The sequence below is a fragment of the Curcuma longa genome, chromosome 6 (assembly GCF_044706935.1).
Source record: "Curcuma longa cultivar G26 ecotype Majalengka, Jawa Barat chromosome 6, ITB_CL_G26_1.1, whole genome shotgun sequence".
Taxonomy (NCBI): Eukaryota; Viridiplantae; Streptophyta; class Magnoliopsida; order Zingiberales; family Zingiberaceae; genus Curcuma; species Curcuma longa.
Genome location: NC_133866.1, coordinates 6,814,025 through 6,834,008, shown reverse-complemented (window position 1 = coordinate 6,834,008; position 19,984 = coordinate 6,814,025). Strand labels below are relative to the sequence as shown.

General features: G+C 35.0%; 2 protein-coding genes across 2 annotated transcripts; both read right to left on the bottom strand.

The window, feature by feature from the left end:
- Nucleotides 1–38: 38 nt before the first annotated feature.
- LOC141831245 (uncharacterized) lies at nt 39–5,609 on the bottom strand. Its single transcript, XM_074718656.1, has 5 exons — nt 5,371–5,609; nt 5,164–5,266; nt 3,772–3,892; nt 905–1,939; nt 39–771 (listed from the first exon to the last, which is right to left on the bottom strand). Exons 1-5 carry the CDS (start codon nt 5,543–5,545, stop codon nt 358–360), a joined length of 1,848 nt encoding a protein of 615 aa, XP_074574757.1. The 5' UTR covers nt 5,546–5,609; the 3' UTR covers nt 39–357.
- Nucleotides 5,610–9,111: 3,502 nt separating this feature from the next.
- Nucleotides 9,112–15,500, bottom strand: LOC141831196 (B3 domain-containing protein Os05g0481400). Its single transcript, XM_074718610.1, has 7 exons — nt 15,407–15,500; nt 12,332–12,397; nt 11,967–12,065; nt 10,243–10,277; nt 9,988–10,159; nt 9,684–9,890; nt 9,112–9,577 (listed from the first exon to the last, which is right to left on the bottom strand). The coding sequence occupies exons 1-7, from the start codon at nt 15,476–15,478 to the stop codon at nt 9,398–9,400; spliced, it is 831 nt and encodes a 276-aa protein (XP_074574711.1). The 5' UTR covers nt 15,479–15,500; the 3' UTR covers nt 9,112–9,397.
- Between the last annotated feature and the right edge of the window lie 4,484 nt (nt 15,501–19,984).

Below are 19,984 nucleotides of genomic sequence, written 5' to 3'. Positions count from 1 at the left end.
CGTGACGATTGGCCTGTTAAGAAAATAACAAAAGAGTTTTGTACAAATCGTACAACAACAGTTCTCAAGTGCCAATACGATGTTCATTTAACCACTAATGCAGACATACAATACCAGGTAAAATTTATCACAAATAAAAACAAAATTATAAAGAACAAAAGGAAAATATATTACAATATTGTAGATTGAATCATATATTTTGGTCTGTTAACATCAATTGGATAAAAGATGCATCAACATCAACAGCCTGTGGTGGACGAGAAAAAGCAAGCTTTCAAGAAACAGATTGCACGGGTAAAACAGAAAATAGTACACTGAATCCCCTATAGCATCATTGACTGACAATGAACTGAATTGTTATAGGGGATCAAAAAGTTCGGGAAGCGGTTCAAACCTGTGATCAAACAGGGACCCTTGATCAGATTTGTCATCCGTGCTTAGAAGCCAACTTGTATTCTTCAAGTCCTCTTTCATCAACATTGCATCATATCTATAGCTACCATAGAGATCTAGGTCATTCATTTGCTCCATGATCGTAAGATTTTCCCTATCTGGAGTCTTATTGGTAGAGTTTAAGTTGTGTGATCTTGTTACATGGGAATCCACTGAGATAGCGCCATCATGACTACCATTTTCAGTAAAGTTTTCATCATTACTGACAGGAACAATGGCCTCAGATGATCTAATAATCCGATTCTTGGGAACTGTAGAACGAATACTATGAGGAAAGATTGATGCACCACGAATGCCTCCCAAGCTTTGTCGAATGTCCTACACCCAGAAAAAGAAGTGGCTCTTAGCAGAGTAAATCTGTATGACATATATGACCTACACCTTGTTTACCATCTCAAAAGGAAATTTTATGCTAAGGATATAAATGCTTATGAACACGTGACTATCATACCATATGCTTAATCGCCATGTCCAGTGACTTCTTTGATATTGTTCTTCCGAATCCAGTACTTTCTGTAGATAAAGCTGGTTTAGGACTCCGGCGAAGTCCAGCTTCTGATATCACAGGCTTTTGGTTCTCTGGTGAATTGTAGTGTCCATTGCTGTAGGATAGCGCCTTGGGTTGATTTTCTGGGAACTTACTCCGAGAAACAACTGGTAAAGAAATCCTCCTGTTTGAACTTGAAGGAACAACAGGTTCAGATTTCAAATTTGCTTGGACAGTAAGCGTCATTCCAGGTCGTGTCCTCCCAGCTGATAGAGGACGTTCAGGCAACTTCGTCCTGAGGTTTGGTGGAACATCATTTGGAAAATCTGGGAGATCAATTGGCTGAACTGGAGCACGCAGTCGTGGGTTAGGAGAGCTGGGACGAGAGGACGCTGAAGTCAATGGAGCTCGAGGTCGATTTGGAGAACTGGGACGAGAAGAAGATGCTGAATTTACTAGTGGCCGAGGGCGTGGGCTTGGGGAGCTGGGACGGGAAGTTGAAGATGGAGTACGGCTACTACTAGATGGAAGCCTCCCAATAGAGGTGGACCGCCCAGCTGCTGCTGGGGCTGATGGTGTTGCTCGAACAATGGGTTGTCTAGTGGGTGTTGATGGTCGGGAACTTGAAGAGGATATAACAGAAGTATTGATCGAGTTTGTATTAGTAGAAATTTGAGACCTGGTTGGAGTTGCAGGCCTAGAACTGCATGATGGTTCAGATTTAACAACTGGAGAGCCATAGGTGGATCTAGTTTTTACAGGAGTGGATGAACGTGTTGCCACAGAACGAGATGTTAGAGCTGGTGCTTTTCCTGATGAAGGAGTAACTGGCCGCTTGCTAGGGGTTGATGGTCTAGAGGAGACAGAGGCAGAGCTAGTGTTCAGGACTGAGGTACGATTATGATTGGATAAATAATTAGATGAAACAGAAGCACGGGTGACAGAACTACTTCTGGTTGGTCTTACAGAATGGTTGTTTTCCATTTGCGAAGTGGAAAGCTGAAACAGTAAATTGAAGAAAAGTATGACGTTCAACAAATCTCCTCCACAAAGAAGGTTGCAATTGCAAACAAAAATGCACCAACGAAGTCGAACCATACTCATAATAAAAATCACATGGCTAAAGAGAATTCCAAAAACAAGGCTCCAGTTTCAGTATCCCCATTTTTCCTTATGAGTTTGTTTGCTTGTTTTTATTTAAATTTCTATGAAACAATAGAAGTTACTGCTCCCTCTTTTACCATGATGTCATATACTGCAGAATTACTGATCATTAATTTCTTGAGATATGCTTCGCCCTCAAGCACTGTCAAGAAAGTGACTGCTTTGGCTAACAGTTTATAATATCAGTATTGTGATTTTGTCTAATGGTATAAAATTTCCAAAGTATGAGGTTCTTGGAAGGTCACCATTCACACTAAGCATCCTTAAGAGTTGAACCAATTCCAGAGAAGGCACCCTGTTACGAATAATATGTAATCCATTTAAAGCATATTATATCTATGATCCAGTCATATTTTCCCCATTTCAATGTGTGATTTGGTTCATTCTGCCCCTAGTTTCCTAGAAGCATACCAAGAGATGCACCGTATAGAAGCTATCTACCCTTACAAACCCATCAACTTTAGTAGTTTCTCCTAGAACCACACACCTATGAGAGGAATCTTACTTTAAAGCATACTAACCATGCTTCAAAGTACAAAGCCACTGGGGAGGTCATTGATGAAGCAAGTACTAAGCATGTTTAACTTTAGGGTTCTTAAGAAGAACTGAATCAATGTTATTGAAAACCTCCTTAATTTTAAGAATGCAAACATAATCCATACACCAATGGCCTAGTCAGGCTTTCCTCATGATTTGGTTAATCCAACCCTGGTATCCTAGAAGTCTGCCAAGGGTGGTGCCTTGTTTGAATTATATATTCAGACAATCACTCCATGTCTTTGTTATACTCATCCCTCATATTCAACAACATTGAGCTATTATCAACTTTGATCTGCAAACCATATTTTCTAACTGATAATGTTGTTAAAATAGGGATAACAAGCTTCTCAGGACTACTCAACTAGTAACCTCTCTACATTGAGCTCACATAACTTCAGAGTGCTTACAAAGAATCAAACCAACTCTACCAAAAGAAGCTTCATTCTTCAAAATATATACTTAAATCCATTTAGGACATGTGATATGTCTACCCAATAACAATTTTCCCATTTCAATGTGCAATTTGGTTCATTCCTGCCTATCCTAAATGTTTACTAAGACAAGCAACTTGTCCGAGCCATTTGTCTCAGTGGTCACTCTCTGCCAAATCATACTAGGTATTTCCATATATGTAAAGACTTCCTCTACAGAGAACTTGCATGTCAAAAAGTCTTCTAAAACCCACTAAAGAATGATTTCTCCCTCTAGAAACTATTGCACTCCACCCTTGGACAGCAACAAGAGCTTTTGATCAGAAGTGTATGATTAAAATAAATTATTATTCCAAATAAATCAGAATGAAAATTCACCTAACGTGAAATTGTTTTCAAATCATGGTGATTGAGAGAATCAAACATAAGGTTAGATTCATAGCAAAGGGCCAACAATAAATTTTCAATTAATTCAAGTATAGCAATTATCTTCAGAAGTACCTCTTTCAAAGAAATTTTGAATCGATATAAATGAAGGCACACATCCTTGGTCTGCTACAAGTCTTAACAAAATAAACCATATTAACAAATGGTTGTATTTTTTATATAAGAAAAATTGTAACGAAACTAAGAAAAGAAGAATGGCAATTAAAAAGGAATTGCAATTTATATGATGATATGATACTAATCACTAACCCTAGATGCTCTAGTAGTTGAGGCCGATCTAACAACAGTACGCTTTGCTGGTGCAGCAGGTACTTGGCTCTCGCTAGAAACCAGAGGAGCAGCTTGAGGAGTTCCAGGTGGAGTTAGAAGCCTGTTAACATTCAATTTGTGAAAGCTGTTTATTCATGATATCAGAGAAGAAGAAAAAAAGGTAAAAATAATGCAACTCAAATAATTCAAGTGTAAATGTAAAATATATTGTTCCCATCACAAACAAATTAGTATCATGCAGTATTAATGATAGTATGACATCTCAACTTTTCATCTCAAACAAATTAGCGATGAGGGTGTGCGGTATAAAAGATTAAATGGAGATCCTATGAGTAGAATTGGCAGCCCTTTGGATGTTTGTAACCAAGAAAAACTGATCAGACTGTTCTTCATGGAGTTGTGCATCACCTAAACTTTCTTTTTTCCGTCATAGCAAAATGAAAAAGGGAAAGTTGAAAGTCCACCTTAAGCAAAAGAAAATTCCAAAAACCATTTGCAAGGATATGAAAGCTATGTTTACTAGTTAGTGCAGCACAAGTGTTGAAAGGCTCCCCTTTTTCTTGTTCTTGACCACGAGATGTTCCCAAACCATATTAGATGTTCCCAAACAGCTTCCAACAGTGCCATTATGTTGATTCGAACCACACCTTTGCCCAGAAGCCCTCCAGATCTCACTTACCACTAAACTAAACAGGTGTTTGTGATTGCAAGGTTCCTTGATTCTACTTTTCCCCTCGGACTAGAGTAGTTTCTGACTGGTCCAATTAGATGAGTTTTATTATCATGAGGCCATTAAATTATAATACCATTTATGTGTTAAAGGTATTAGAGTTATAAGTTGTTGAGTGTAATAGGTTTAGTCCCACACTGGTACTATTGGTCTAGAGTTTTATAATGAGAATTATATATACAATGTAATAGTCTCTCTTGAGGATATAGCAATATAACATCCTCTTTCTCCAATTAACATAGTAGTAATGCACCTCATTTAGAGTTAGGATTTTCCAAAGACTAATCCCCTTAAGAGGATCATAGAAGATGCAAGACACCATGATCTAACCAGAAACTTCCTAATAGCAGATGTGGTAATACCTATACCGACATTATTGCTCTTCCACATTTTGAAGGAAATCAATCAAACCATCTGATTTTAATCGAACTTTTCAAATCAGATTATTCGAGCTTTTGCAAGAAATTATAAAGGATTTTTGCTGTGTTTTCAATTTATTGGCACAACACACACTAGGCTCGTCAATCCTATATCAAATATATTGATCTGCATCATAATAAATTGATCCCACAAACTATCCAGAACGGAATAGGTAACCACTTAACGAAAGAAACTTCAAAAAGCGTTAAATTGCAGCATACCAATCATAATCGTGCTTCCCGAGCTCAGAATCCAGTAGATCATCCATGCCGCTCCTCCCTATCCTGGCTTGCGCAACCGACTTGCTAAATTCTACAAGCGAACCTGCAGGAGGAAAAAAAAAACGGAGAGAAACAATGATCAATTGTAGCAGAGATGCGCAAAGGGGGAGGGGGAGCAACAACTACAAATAAAGTAACAACCGATACCTTCGAGGGTCTCAGATCCAGGTCCAGATCCGAGCGGAGAACCATCGAAGCGAGTGGCGGAGAAGAGATCCAGCTCCAAGCTGTCGCCCTCCGCCGCAAGCCGTCCTCCCCCGTCGAGGCCCGTCCCCCGCCGGAGAAACAACGCCGAGGGCAAGTCCTGGAAGACGCGGCTCATTCCGCTAGCGCCATGGAGAGGCCGTTTGAGATCGGATCCAAAAGAGGAGGAGGAGGAGGAGGAGGAGGGCAAGGAGGAAGCTGCCAGGAAAGCCTCAAGAAAGAGAGCCTGCCATTCGATTGCTAAAAATTAAGCTTCTTCTGGTCAATATATACGCGCGCGCCCAGATCGACCCGCCTATTTATCCTTCTGCGGACGCCGTCTGAAACGGATATTTTCTTTACATAAACAGTAATTTTCTTTTAAAGAAATAAAATAAAATAAAAATAAAAATAAAAAATAAAAAAGGAGAAATCGAAGGCGTAGGATTGAAGCCGAAGGTTAGGAAAGACCCAAGCAACTTGATGGGCTGCGGATCTGCTGTCTCTTGCCCATCACGCTCCGCCAAGACAGTTCATTTAAATTTATTTAATTATTTAAAAATTTAACTTATTTATTTATTTAAAGATTTTTTATATTTATAAATTTGATAAGAATTTTAATTTTATTTAATAAATTATATATATTTGTTCACTTAATTAATTTTATCTATCTTAAACTAATATAAATAAGTTCTTATTTAATGCCTAGATTGGATTTAAAGAAATTAATCTTTACTATCCTGATTGAAATTATATTTGTATTAATGCAAATTAATTGTATTTATATTATGAATGTGCACGACTAAATGATCAAAATTTAAAATTATAACAATGAATATTAGATTAATCAAAATATAACTTACATAATCATATTTTGGATAGGAGGAGTAGTCAATTTTCACTATATTACCTCCCCCTTAACTCGAAGCTCTAACAACACCCCTTAAAGCCACTATCCAAGGAGGCCTTAGTCACATGTGCATATCATCGATATCGCATTGCATTGAATGCCCCGATTGAAAGAGAACATAAGCACATTCTTGTTCTTGAGCTATGACAAGGTTGATCGTGTTGATTGTCTGAAAAGAGGTGCTTTGGGGACCAAAGTAATGATCTCTATATATCGATGGCTTGCAAACCAATACTAACTTAAACGTAAGAGTATAGAAAGCACTCGATCCATGCGACTACAAGCATGTGCCTTGACATTACGATCCACCAGTGACTTAATAGTCAGAAAGGGTTTCTTCTGGCCCTAAAAGATAAATACAACATGATTATTGTCGTATTGAATTAATTGATCATTGGTAATCATGATTGAGAGAGGAAATGTAGTGTTGGGTTGGTGAGCAACAAAAGCTTAACAAATTATTTGCATCTTTCAACGAAGATGATGTGAATTTCTTTTCTTTTCTTTTCTGTTTTAATAGTTTGATAAAGAACAAATGTCAAATTGAGACTTGTGTGAAGGAAAACCATATCTAATGCAATTGATAGTGACTAGTAATTGCTTGAGTAAATTAAAAAGGATATTAAACACATGATTGTCGTATTTCAGTTAAAATAATCATGTAATGCAAACTTATTATTATTATTATTATTATTATTATATTTTGTTCAGCATTTCCACTTCTGAAAGCAACACTTCACCAATGCTTGGCAATCGAACAGTCTTAATATATTAAATGTCTCAAGGAGAAAGTGAAATGATTTCTCAGAACTATTCAAATTACTCAATTATTAATTAATAGAAGGAAGAAACAATTTGTAAAGGTGTTCTGATATTAGTTGAATTTCAGGTGTCTGGTTGAGAAAATTTTAAATATTGTTTTTTTTTTCAAAAAATCAAAAATAAAATTAGGTGTGGCCATGTATCATGTCAATGGTGTCATTTATCAATTCCTTAAGATTATCAAATAGATTCTAAAGAATTCTAAATTAGAAAAAAAAAAGTTCACACAAAATTAGAAAACAAGTGTGTATGTGTGTATAATATTGAATTAAAAATTAAGATTAAGATACATTAATTACATTATTATGGTTCTCTTATTTAGAGTAATAGTATATTGACTCTAAGTGTTTAGAAGTTTATAAGCGTCCCCGGGGCAATGGTGCAACGGTAGGACATCTGGATTATAACTCAGGGACCCGCGGTTCGATCCTTAACTACGGCGTATTTACAGGAATTTTCCTTTAAATGGGGAACGCAATCAAAGGATGCTGGGCATCTGGATTGGCCGCCATATGCGCTTCCTGATTTACCCTGGTGGTCGGTGGGAAACTTTCGTGGGACCAGGCCGACCACCCCCAAAGATGTGGCTACTGGGATTATCATTTTTTTTAGAAGTTTATAAACATACTTAAAAGTATGTCATAAAAATAAAAGTTTATAAGTATTTTTAAATAAAAATATATATTAACTAAAATATGAATATATACCTTATGAATGTTAAAATATAAATTTTAATAATTATTATTGAAGCCCATAAATAAAAATAAAATTAAAAAAATTACTCAAAATCATATTTTAAAAATAAGGCAAAAATCAAAAGAACACCCTATTTTGATTTTTTATTCAAAGGATATTATATTGTTGTAAAATGACACAAATATCCTATAATATTATTCTTATTATTATCCCACCTATATCTTTTGCTTAAATTCTAAATTGACAGGGTACATTGTAACAATTATAATTTTGTAACTACTACAACATTAATGTTAGATGAACAAGACAGTATTATAACTGCTACAACATGAATGATTGCATTCATATTATAGCATTAACGACTTCTCAGCTGCTATAAGAAAGCAAAATAACTATTTATGTTATAGCAACTACAAACTCATAACTGACTATAACAATTATAACAATTATAACTGTTCATGGCTACTACAATGCGCTCTTGGTTCAAAATTTAAGTATAGAAAAATATAGAAGACAGATAATAATGAAAATAATATAGTGAAGAATAATTGTATAATTATAGATAGCACCTTCTTTTGATTAAAAAAATAAAATGGATGCTTCTTATGCCTTTTGCACTTAAACATATAATTTTAAATAAAAGTATATTTCAATTTAAGTTTGATTTTAAATTGTATATACATATATAGAGAAATACTTTAGACTTAGACTTAAGCATTGTGACAATTATATTGGGACAATACTCCCAAATTGCATCTGACCGACTCAATAAAACATAAGCCATCTTGAATTCATTTGAGCACAATCCATTACACCACTATTCATGACTTTTCTTCTCTTAATCTCACTTTAATTTTCAGGGCGCTATTAATTAGTTTTATTTTAAGTACTTCTAATTTATGTTTTAATTGTACATATAATCTAAGACAATTATTAATGCACTTCCAAACATGGGTTTGGCTCCTTAACAAACAACTTACTATAATTCTGAAAAAAAAATAAAAACAATTCAAGGTCAGAAAAAAAAAATTCAAAATGCACCATATGTTTACTCTGATGGAGATAAAGGCAAAAGAGAGAACATGGAAGGTGCAAAAAGGAGAGGTAACTTACAAAGAGGAAGCTAAAAGGGAAGCCCTTGCATATTCCTCTCTCCCTCCACTGAAATTTTGTTCAAAGTAAATGAGGTAAGGGTAAGCCATACACTCCTTCCATTACCCACTCACTGCTAGCCTCAGGAGGAACTCTTTAGATAAAGGTAAGATTAATGCTAGAATTGTAATAGTTTCCAGGTGGAACACTTAAGCTTGAAAATTCATATGGAGTAACTGTTGTTTAACCACGCATATAGATGCAACTGTTGTTAAATTGTCCTTACTGACATCTAGATCGCAAGAAGATCCTTGAGGTAAGATGGTGAACTGACAAAAAGCATCTTACTCTCAATCCATAAGCACTTAGTATCTAGTCTTGCATGTTACTATACTGAAGCAGGTTGATTACCTTCTACTATCATAGACCAGCAACACCTCAAGCACCAACTTTGATTCTATGTATGAAGATTCAACTATAGGCAGATTTGCGAGTCTTAGCTGGTTTTCTTCTAGAGCCAGAACTGGATTTGTGCTTTTGAGATGCAGATAATTGTGAAGTTTCCTCTGTTTCTGGTGATCCTGTTTGTTCAATATATCCAGCAATCTTGTTGTTGGGATCATCAATGTCAATGGCTTTTATAATATAAATCTGCAATAAGTTCTTTTGACGTTTAAACTAAAATGAAAGAACTGGATGCATTCATGCCAAGATAATGGCTGAAAAAAAAAAGAATTGATCTGTAAAATGAGAATACCTTAAATCTTGCAGGTTCTCTCAATTCAAACACCAAAGCATCCCCATCTTCCAAACTGTGATCCATGGCAAAGCCTCTCCAGCCACCACTGAGGCCAGTTCGATTTCCTATATATACAGCATCATACTCGGTTCCGTTCTCATCTTCCAGCACCATTTTTAACTCATTCGGAGGTAGATGTTCCTTGCAAAACCTTGTTGGAAGTCCCTAGTTAAAGCGGCGTGAAGTTTTAAATCTTGATTAAGCTCATTTTGTACTCACAGCGAACCAACTTTATATTCAAGCACGGCAAAAAAACACTTACAAGCCAAAAGCAGCTAGACACATGCGATCGAACCATAGTCTTGACAAAGGAGGGGTAGATAGGGTCTAAATTGCTCTGAAGTCCTTCTGCTTTCTTTACTGCACGAACTTGATCTTCATAAGATGCAACCCTTCCAGTGTATGCTCTTCCACTCTGTCCACTTCTACAGTAGCTGATTAAATTATTGATAAGCGCCATACAAGAAGTGAACCTGATTGATGTAAATTCGTAACTTAAGAAATCAACGTGTGATACCTTTTACGGAATGATCGTAGTTCTGCTTCATCCACCTGAGGTGAATTTTAAGAACTTTAAATAAATAGTCCTATTGGCTAAGAATATTCAACCAAACAAGATATAACATAACAGTGGGCAGGCTCCACGTGCATACAAAAAATTATTTTGTTATAACCTGTCACCACCGACCAGAAAATACAAAAAAAGGCAGTCCAGCCCTATAACTCGAGAAATTAAGACAAATGGATGAGGGAGACAATACTTATTGAGTTGTAGCTACCCATTTTTATTTGCTAAAATATAAGTTGGTTTATGATTTAATTTTAATTAGCATTGCTAGAGTTACTAGATGATGTGGTAAGTCTTGTCCGGGTCTGATGTGACAGGGTAAGTCAATAGACGATCCAACTTGGCCATTCCAGGGGCTCATGGTCAACATTACCTTATGGACCAAAGCTCAGTCGTCCCTTACGCGGTCCATTCGGCCTGTTTAGCTAACCCTGTCTACTCAGCCTGCGCAACCTGTGTAATCTTCCCGGGTTAGACGACAACTAGTTCACCCGCTATACTCATTAATCACCGTACTCTGGCCCCGCGGCGCTCAGTGTACTTGGTCTACGTTGTACTTGGTTTATCCGGGTCCACCCGGTGGTCGATTTACTTAGGCTCACTCAGCTTACTCAATTCACTCAGTTTACTCAGACTACTTAGTCTACTCGGTCTGCTCAGTCATTCATTCTGTTTACCCGGGTAATCTCAGCTATAGCCGATCTCGGGTATCCCACCTCACTCCGACGTCAGCACTCAGGTCACTGCTCGGCTTACTCAGTTTACTCGGCTCACTCAGACTCTCAGTGACTCTCAGTCTATCTGGTCTGCTCGTCCATTCAGTTTGCTTAGCTTACCTGGATAATCCTGGCTATCGCCGGTCCCGGGCATCTCATCCCACTCCAACATCAACCCGGGCTCAAGTCTCCTGGTTAACAGATAAATAAACTACAGACAACCAAGCGTGTGAATTGTTGTACAGGATAAATTTAGAAGATTATCCTATGTTTAATGATTAAGTTTCTTAAAAAAAATAGTTTAATTCAATTTAAGAGGAAAGAGAAGAGTGGAAAGATGTTCGCTACATGTATTCTAATTTTAAAAAAATTTAATTAAATGAGAGATGAAAGAAAAGAGTCAGTTGTTGACAAGAGGGGTAAAATGAAAATTAAGTACACTTTTTGAGAAATATGAAATATAAGTGTGTTTTTTGGGCATTCAGAAACTTTAGCTACGCTCTTTAAGAATTTGCCGATCTAATAATTATAGTGGTAAGGTTAATTATATGTGATTAAACAATGAGATAAAAAAATTTGAAATATTGAGATAATTAGCATCTAGATGAAAATTATATATTAATTGAAGACTCAAACATAATAACTAGAAGGATAAGAGGTGACAAACATGGGTGCTTGCAGGGCTCATGGTTGCATTTGCGATAACATCAATCTGTGCCATGTTTCCAAATCCCTCGGCCACCATGCCCTGGTCAGTCCCGCATTCACCGTGATTTACCTCTCCACAGATGATCGGGGGGCCGATCGTGTGGGGCCGCTAGGTTGGCGGAGCAGCACAAGAGGTGACAAACTAGTGATGATAAACTAATTTTTTGTTCTTAGAGGAATATTTAAGCTAGAAATATGGAATAAGATAAAACTTTTTTCTTCATATCACAAAAGAAAACCATTTCTTACTTGATCATGATAAGAAGGAACAATGTTCCGAACTCTTGAAGAGCGTCTAATCTCAACCGTTGCATTTTTTCTCTTGATTTTGGGGCTTGCACGAGGTTTCTGCAATATAGAAAAATCGCTAAACACATAAAACCTTATACAATATTTTGAGTACCAACCATCTTTCTTCAGATAAAATTTCAATGAACCACAACAGACATGGATCAAGCAAAAAATAGTTACAAATATTAATAATGCATGTTATGTATATGTCTTTTCTTAGATAAGATTGAAATAGGTTAGGCAGACTATTCTTCCTGATCAAGAAATCATACACAATTCATTTAAAATATAATAATCCAATATTGATGCCAATGTAAACTCACCAATATCTTTTGCTCGCACTTTGCAACCTCTAATAGGCATTTTGAGATCTGTGAAATTCCCAATTCCTTGTTCAACAAAAGAGAAAATTAGTGTCAATATACATGCAAATAATGGTGTAAATATATTAATAATAGAATGCTCATTCCATGACACGGAGTCTAAATTTCATATCAAGAAATTTATTCATCACAATTTTTAATTAGCTCAACCAAAAAATAAATAACTTAAGCTTTAACTCTATTGGTAATTATGAAGATTGAAGAAATCTCAGGTGAAACAATAAAACTAAGACTAGATTTGACCAAGGCTTGCAAGATTGATAAATTTTCCATATTGTAAAGCCTCTCATTTCATAGGCCTACAGTCAATTGTTTAGAGAATTGAGTAGGTTCCTCAAGTATTAGCATTAATGCATACATGTTTACAATAAACAACCAAAATTTAACCAAAGATCAATCATAAAGCACTTATCATCCAATTCTATGGTCAAGATTCAAGTGCAATTGAAAAGATAGGTCTAAATGTAGTTGGTACTATTCCCTATCAAAACACTTTTCCAAATTGACAACAAATATCTTCAACTGACATGGCCAAGATTCAAGCGCAAGTGAAAGATAGGTCTCGATGTGGTTTGTATTATTCCCAATCAATACACTTTTCCTAATTGGCAACAAGTATCTTCAACTCACACGTTTTAACAATTGTCTTTATTTGCAAACAATGAAAAATGCATTTGTTGCCTAACTATTATGTTGGCCTATTGGAGCATTAGAAAATACTGCTAATTCTTATACTAATCAGATTTTATCTTACCATCACCATCCTGTTTGAGATGACAAAATTATAGATTGGGTCTTGCTCTTCCATATTAGTATACACTTACATACTCAATTTGATCATTGCCAGGTGCCTTGTGGGCACTAAGCTAAAATACTCCTGCATAGAGGTGTAAATATTGGTGTCGCAATTTGGGATAAAATCAAATCTCATAGCTTAAATTTCAACCTCAAAAGGTACTGAATGTATAAAATCTTCTTTATGAAATTCTTTTATCTTCCCAAAGAAATTCATATTTTTTTGTTTATCTCAATACTATCCCTTGGTCTGTTGGCTTTTTAAATCCTAATGATCAAGTTTGTCCGTTTACACCTACATGTTTTGACATGACAAAATACTTTTCATGGTGCTAGCCAAATTCAACTAGTAAAGCAAACTTAAGGAGTGTTAAATGTTGTTCAGGGTATCACACAACAAGAGGAAGCCCGAATCCTATCCAACCCTAAGATGTAACATAGGGTCTTGAAAACTAAATCAAGCACCTGCCAAGGAAACAATTTGCATATATCCATTGCTTCAATTTCCTGGCTGATATGGAATTATTTCCTTCCACCAGGCACCAGTGTTTTCCATACAACTCCACATTCACTCATCATCATCATCATCATCATCAAGCTATATTAGCCCCAACTCCTTAGGGTCAATTGCATGGATCTTATCCCTCTATTGAAATCTATACCTCACCAGATCAATAATAGTATTCAAATTTAATAAATCATTTTAACTACGATAACTAGAATTTTCTTTGTATGCCCCTCTATTTCTTACAACTTTAATTATAAAAATGCAATTTGTGTAACTATATAATGTACGTTGTCAACCTTTTATCTAAACAATATAAGAAAGATCTTTTTTTAATAAAACTTCTTTGAACTCTTTCAATATATTTTATATTGTTTGGAATTTTTCTGAATAAAATTTATATTGGAAGCCCTCGACAGACTAGCACCTTCAACTAAGTAGAATTCAATTGTCTACTTTGAGCACGTTCCTAACATTTTAACCTATTTTTTCCTCCATTAATTATTCTATTGGAGCTACGCTCAGTATCTCTTGGACAGTATGACTACTCTACCTTGCATTTTCATTTCTACTGGGATAAATTTTTAGAATTGTTTCCTAACTATCCAACAGTATACTCCATGACCAATAAAGTATGACCAGCCATACCATAGTAATATTTTCTTTTTAATCTAAATAAAACATATGAATCACACAAGACACTCCAATTCTTATGCAGTTATGCCTGCATTATACAATGCACACCTTACATCTTTTGTTTGTTTGTTTTTAAATTGATAAAAACAAGAAAGATACTCACTCACTTCATTTTATTTTTGTTTCCTGCAGGGTATCTATGTACTAGAAATTGTATGTCATTTCAATCCATCCATTCAAATGAATCCCTGCAGGGGGCTTGTAGCTCGTCTTTCCTAAAAAAAATGAAAATTGGATTTGCATATCTAAGGCATCAAAGCATGATCTATAGCTCAAATTCAGGTTTAAAGTTCACTGAAAAATAAAAGAAATGTTAATTAAGAGAATTTCCATCCATCATTAATCCGTAGTGAGATTTCATTTTTCTCCCAAGTCACCCTATAGTTAATTAGCAATCTGAGAGTGCATTTTTCTTTCAGGCCACCTTATACTTAAATAGCAATGTTTCTGAACTAGTTTACAAACTTTAACAATATTTATATCATTATATGTTTTTATTTTCAACACTGGGTAAGCACTTTCTATGCAGAAGAGCGTACAAAATTTAATGCCAATACTTAGTTTTATCAGAAAATCTCCTCTTATTTTGGTAGATTCAACAGCTAACATGAACTAACGCCGCCCAGATTTCTCTTTTTGCGTTGCTGGTGTAGGTAAAGTTATGTTATTTTTTTCTCATTAATGTATAACTCCATTTTCGTAAAAAACAAGAGAGGATTACAAGATCTAACATAGAACCCTTGTGCTCTATGCAGAAAACTCCAAGGACTCTGAATGAACCTGTGGTCACTAAGCCTCACCAAATGCAATCAGTCCCTCTTTTCCTGTTCATGTACAAGGAGACCATAACCCTTTTTTTTATCGGATGCCTCCGAAGAGCGAGACCATATCCGATTTAACCACGAGGTTCTCCATTCAGAATAATATAGAAACATGCCAAATAGCATGTGAGGACCGACGATGATCGAAACAACAATGAAATATCGATAGATTTGAAAAAGAAGCACCGGAACACTCACCTCAAGATGCTTGAGATTTTCCTGGACCCTTTGCCGCCGGAGTTCTTCATACGAGTTTGCATCCGAGGCCATGGAGTGCCAAATCGATCTGAGATCGGCCGAAACTCAGAGGCCGCTGCTTTTGCTCGTCTGGGGGAAGTAAAACAGGAGCACTAAAGTCTAAAAATAGCAGGGCTCGCGACTTGCCTGCCACCTCGAAAGTAGTAAACGGGGATTCAAAATTTGAACAACTTTTTGAAGTAATAATAATAATAATAATAATAATAATAGAATATAAATTAAAAAAACGTTTTTAATTATTTTAAAAAGTAATCTAAAAAAATGTCTCACTATATTTTTTATATAAAAAATTGTTAAAATTCTAGTTATTTGAGATAGATTTAAGTGATTTTAATAAATTTAAATATTTTTAATTAAATTAATAAAGCATTTAAATATATTGTAATCAAGATAATAATTAAATCATCTATAACAAGACTAAAATAAAAATATTTTAACTTTTAAAAATAAAAAACACCCTATTAAACACTTCTAATAATTACAGGTGTCTTTTATTTTTTTTAAAAAATAATAATAATAATCTCTGAAAAAAATATTGTGTACGGTATTTGTTTAAAAAAATTAAAGCGCATCGTGGATGTCCATGCCTGCGTTGAGGCCGAATGATGGCAACGGATTTGTATCTTTTTACGGAACTCTGTAACCTACTCGCCTTCGTATTCGTTGGAGAACCGGGTCCCAACATACAGCTGTAATCCCATTCGTCGATCCCAAATTACAGAAATAGCCTTGCAGAGAGAGATTCAGTATTAAAGCAGTGGGCCTCTGCCATACGGGGTAACTAATTGTAATTTATTTTTCATATATGATCTGAGTCCGATAAGTTTTTTTTTTTTTTTGCAAATCTTATTCTAAAAATCTATTTAAAAAATATTTAATTTATATTTAAAAATATCGAATTCGAGATGAATTGGAATATATTTGATAACTTTTTTAAATTAAATTTAAATATATAATATTTTATTTGATTATTTATGATAAATTAAATTAGAATCGAATTAAAATCAAATTCTCTTTGATTATTTTTTATATAATTTTAATTTAAATAATTTGCATAGAACCCAAATTTAAATTATTTTAAATTAAAATTAATTTTATTTGAATTAAAATTTAAATAATTCAATTCGAATGAAAATTATTTATATTTTAAAATTAAAATAGAATTCAAATATCACATATTTAAATATTAATATTTTTATCCTGCACGATTAAGGAAATGGTGAAGCTTTAGGTTTTAAGGTCTTCTCGCTTCTGTCTTTCCGACGCGCCGTACGCCACCGACCTCTGCTCCCTTCCGACGATCCCACCTCTCCTCTTCGCCTTCCTTCTTGTCTTCTTCTTCTTTTTGCCTTCTTCCTCTCCCTCTTGTTCCAGCCAGCAACAGAGCCTCTCCTCCCCTCCACGCGACGCCGGTGACACCCTCCCTCTGCTGAGCATCCCGTGGCCGGAGTGTGCTAGGTTTTCCTCAGGCTATAAACCTCCTTTTGACTTATTTAATCGGAGACAGTGGTGGGTGAGTAATCTTCTGCTCTATTATTTGTTTTCTTGGATTTAAAATTCTTCAATGATTAAATTTCAACGATAACTTTATCCTTCGGATTTGGGTTTGTTCTTGACTGGAAAGTTTCATGGAACTTTATCATTTAAGAAACCTTTATTAGACCTTAGTTGATGGGAAGTTAGACAATCAATAGTGGGGGTGTGACAACAATTGTTTGATTTATATGGATAAATAAGTTAGTATGATTTAATTATGAAGATTATGGTATAAGAAATAGTTAGTACTATTATGTTATAAACTATTTATATATACGTTATTAACTAATATTTTATTTGTTCATACTTTGTACTGATGAACTAATTATCAATAAGATATTACTTTTATATTGTTAGTAATTTGCGGTTGCACTTTATGATTTCTGTTGTTGCCCCTCCTATCATTTTTCACTTTTTGTTTTTTGGTCTTGGATTTATATTTCTGTCTAATAGTTGATGAAATCTACAGACTTTTATTATGTTCTCCACAATAGGTATACTGGTCTAATAATTATGTTCGATTCAAATGTTCTGTAAACTATGATTTGTAGATAACTTGATGAAACAAATTTTACAAAAGCTGAAAAGAAACTTGGACCAAACCTTAGATAACTGAGGAATCAAATATTCTGACTATCGGGGTTTACCTCTATAAAACCTTTTATTAGTTTTAGGTCATCTGTATTTGCTAGTATTTAGTTTGGTGTAGCAGCTCCTCCTTTATCTTTTTGTAAATCATTCATGGATTTAGTCATGAGAGGGGATTCATACAGAAGTAAATTAAACTGCTGGTGCCCAAGTACCAGAAGTTCTGTTATTGAAAGTCTGACCTGGGTGACAAGACCATTGTATAATGGGAGTTTATGCATGTAGCTTGAATTCCAATTTTCTAATATATAGCCTCAAAAGTTCAGGAAATAATTTCCCCAAGAAGTTCTGTTGTTGAAAGTCTGACCTGGGTCACAAGACCATTGTATAATGGGAGTTTATGCATGTAGTTTGAATTCCAATTTTCTAATATATAGCCTCAAAAGATCAGGAAATCCCCAACTATGGTTATTATTAGAGCTAATATTTTTTAGTGTGAAATTTTCCATAAATTTAGTGGTAATCAAGATGATGTTTGAATTGAACTGCTTAAATAATGTGTAATTTGAGAATCATGTCCAATTTGCTCAAGATTTAGATGAGGAAGTGAAATTTTTTGATAGTTAAGATGTGCTGTTGCAGTCCTTGATAAATCTGTATGAAAAATCCTGATCAGGAATTAGACAGACATTAAGTATCTACATCAGACTGACATCCCCATCCGATGGGGAAATAATATTCTCTGAGATTGCAAGTGTGTATTTCATCTGTTGTTTCAATTTTTCTATGGATTGATTTGAATATCCACATAGGCTTGGCAAGCGTTCTAAGTGACTGCTTAGGTGGTTGGTGGCTGTGTAGCTGCATATGCCAAGGGGTCATTTTGCCTAGTATCTAGGTGACCCTTTTAAAAAGCCGGCCAAGCAAACCCCCATTTAAAAAGCTGGCCAAGCAAACCGCTCAGGCAGCCAGGAGGACCTTCTAAGCTGCCCAAAAGTCTAAGGAAAAAATATTTTTTAATTAGTTTTTGTTCATTTGACATTAGTTATCTTATCTATGTGAGCTATATATTTTGATATTGTAACATGACATTAATTATAAACTAGCTATGTATTTGCTTACAATTTGGATTGATAATTATGAAATATTAAATTTTATCTTTTTGTGGATTTGTTATATTTTCTTGATTGCAATGTGAAATATGAAACATTTTGTTATTTTTTTGTAATCTGATGATTTAGTTATCTTCAATTTAATTCTTTTTATAATTTATATTGAGCACTTAAGTGCAAAGATAGTGGGTTGACTGCCTACATTTGGAGATTTTTTAATATCTTGAATATCCATGAATTTGTCGTCATGTTTATGCTTTGCTCAAGTATTCCATGAATCTGTGCCTACTGATTTCTCTTTCCCATGAAATTTCTACAGATCAATTAGTATCTGTTTGGAATAAGTGATTGCACATGTGTCCATACTACTGTATTTATGTTTTCTATTTAGATTACATGGACTTCTCCTGTAGGTTGATCAAAGGATAACAGAAGGAAACAAAATGCCTCTGGGATTGATAATAGGACTGACTAGGGCAATTCGGAGAAAGAGAACTTCATCACTGGGTATATTATCTTCTAAAAGAGGGCCAAGAGACTACTACAAGGGAAAGAACTGCAAGCCCACTGGTTTTCACACTCGCAAAGGTTAATGTCTTCATCACTTCAATAACTCTTCTTATCGTAAAATGGTTACTAGCATATGCATTTGCACTTATTAAAGTTTTGATCATCTTTTGTTCACAATTCAGCTCTAGTCATCCGAGCTAAAGGGTATTCTGTTGGTCTAACTTGTTGGTTAAGTTAGAGTACTTCATTTTGTACTTATGCTGGTATTGCCATTGCTCTTGTTATCCCATGGAAATTGAGCATCAAATATTGGGTGGACTTGTATTAGAATTTCACCTTTCTGGTCTCCATTGCCACAAGTTGTCTTAATGCTTCAGTGATTTAAAAGGGAAAAGACTACAATTTTTATAGATAAGCTGAAAGCAATGGAAAACAAGTTCAAAATTTATTTACTATGATTGACTATCTTACGCTAAGTTCAGGATTTGAAATTAAATTTAGTCAGATTTTACTAATTATGGGACCAAATCTATATTGTCTTTACAGGTGGTTATGTTTTGATGGATGAGAAGATGCCACGTTACGTAGTTCCAGATTTGACGGACTTTCAAGGTAGAACAACAAATTGCTTTTCCATTTTTTTTATTGGTTTTGTTGAATCTCATTGAAAAGAACTGTTAATCATTATCTTGCAGCTCGGACTGAATATAAATGTTCTTTCTACATCCTGTTCCCTGCCATATGACTCCAATATTCTTTTGTGCTGTGTTTT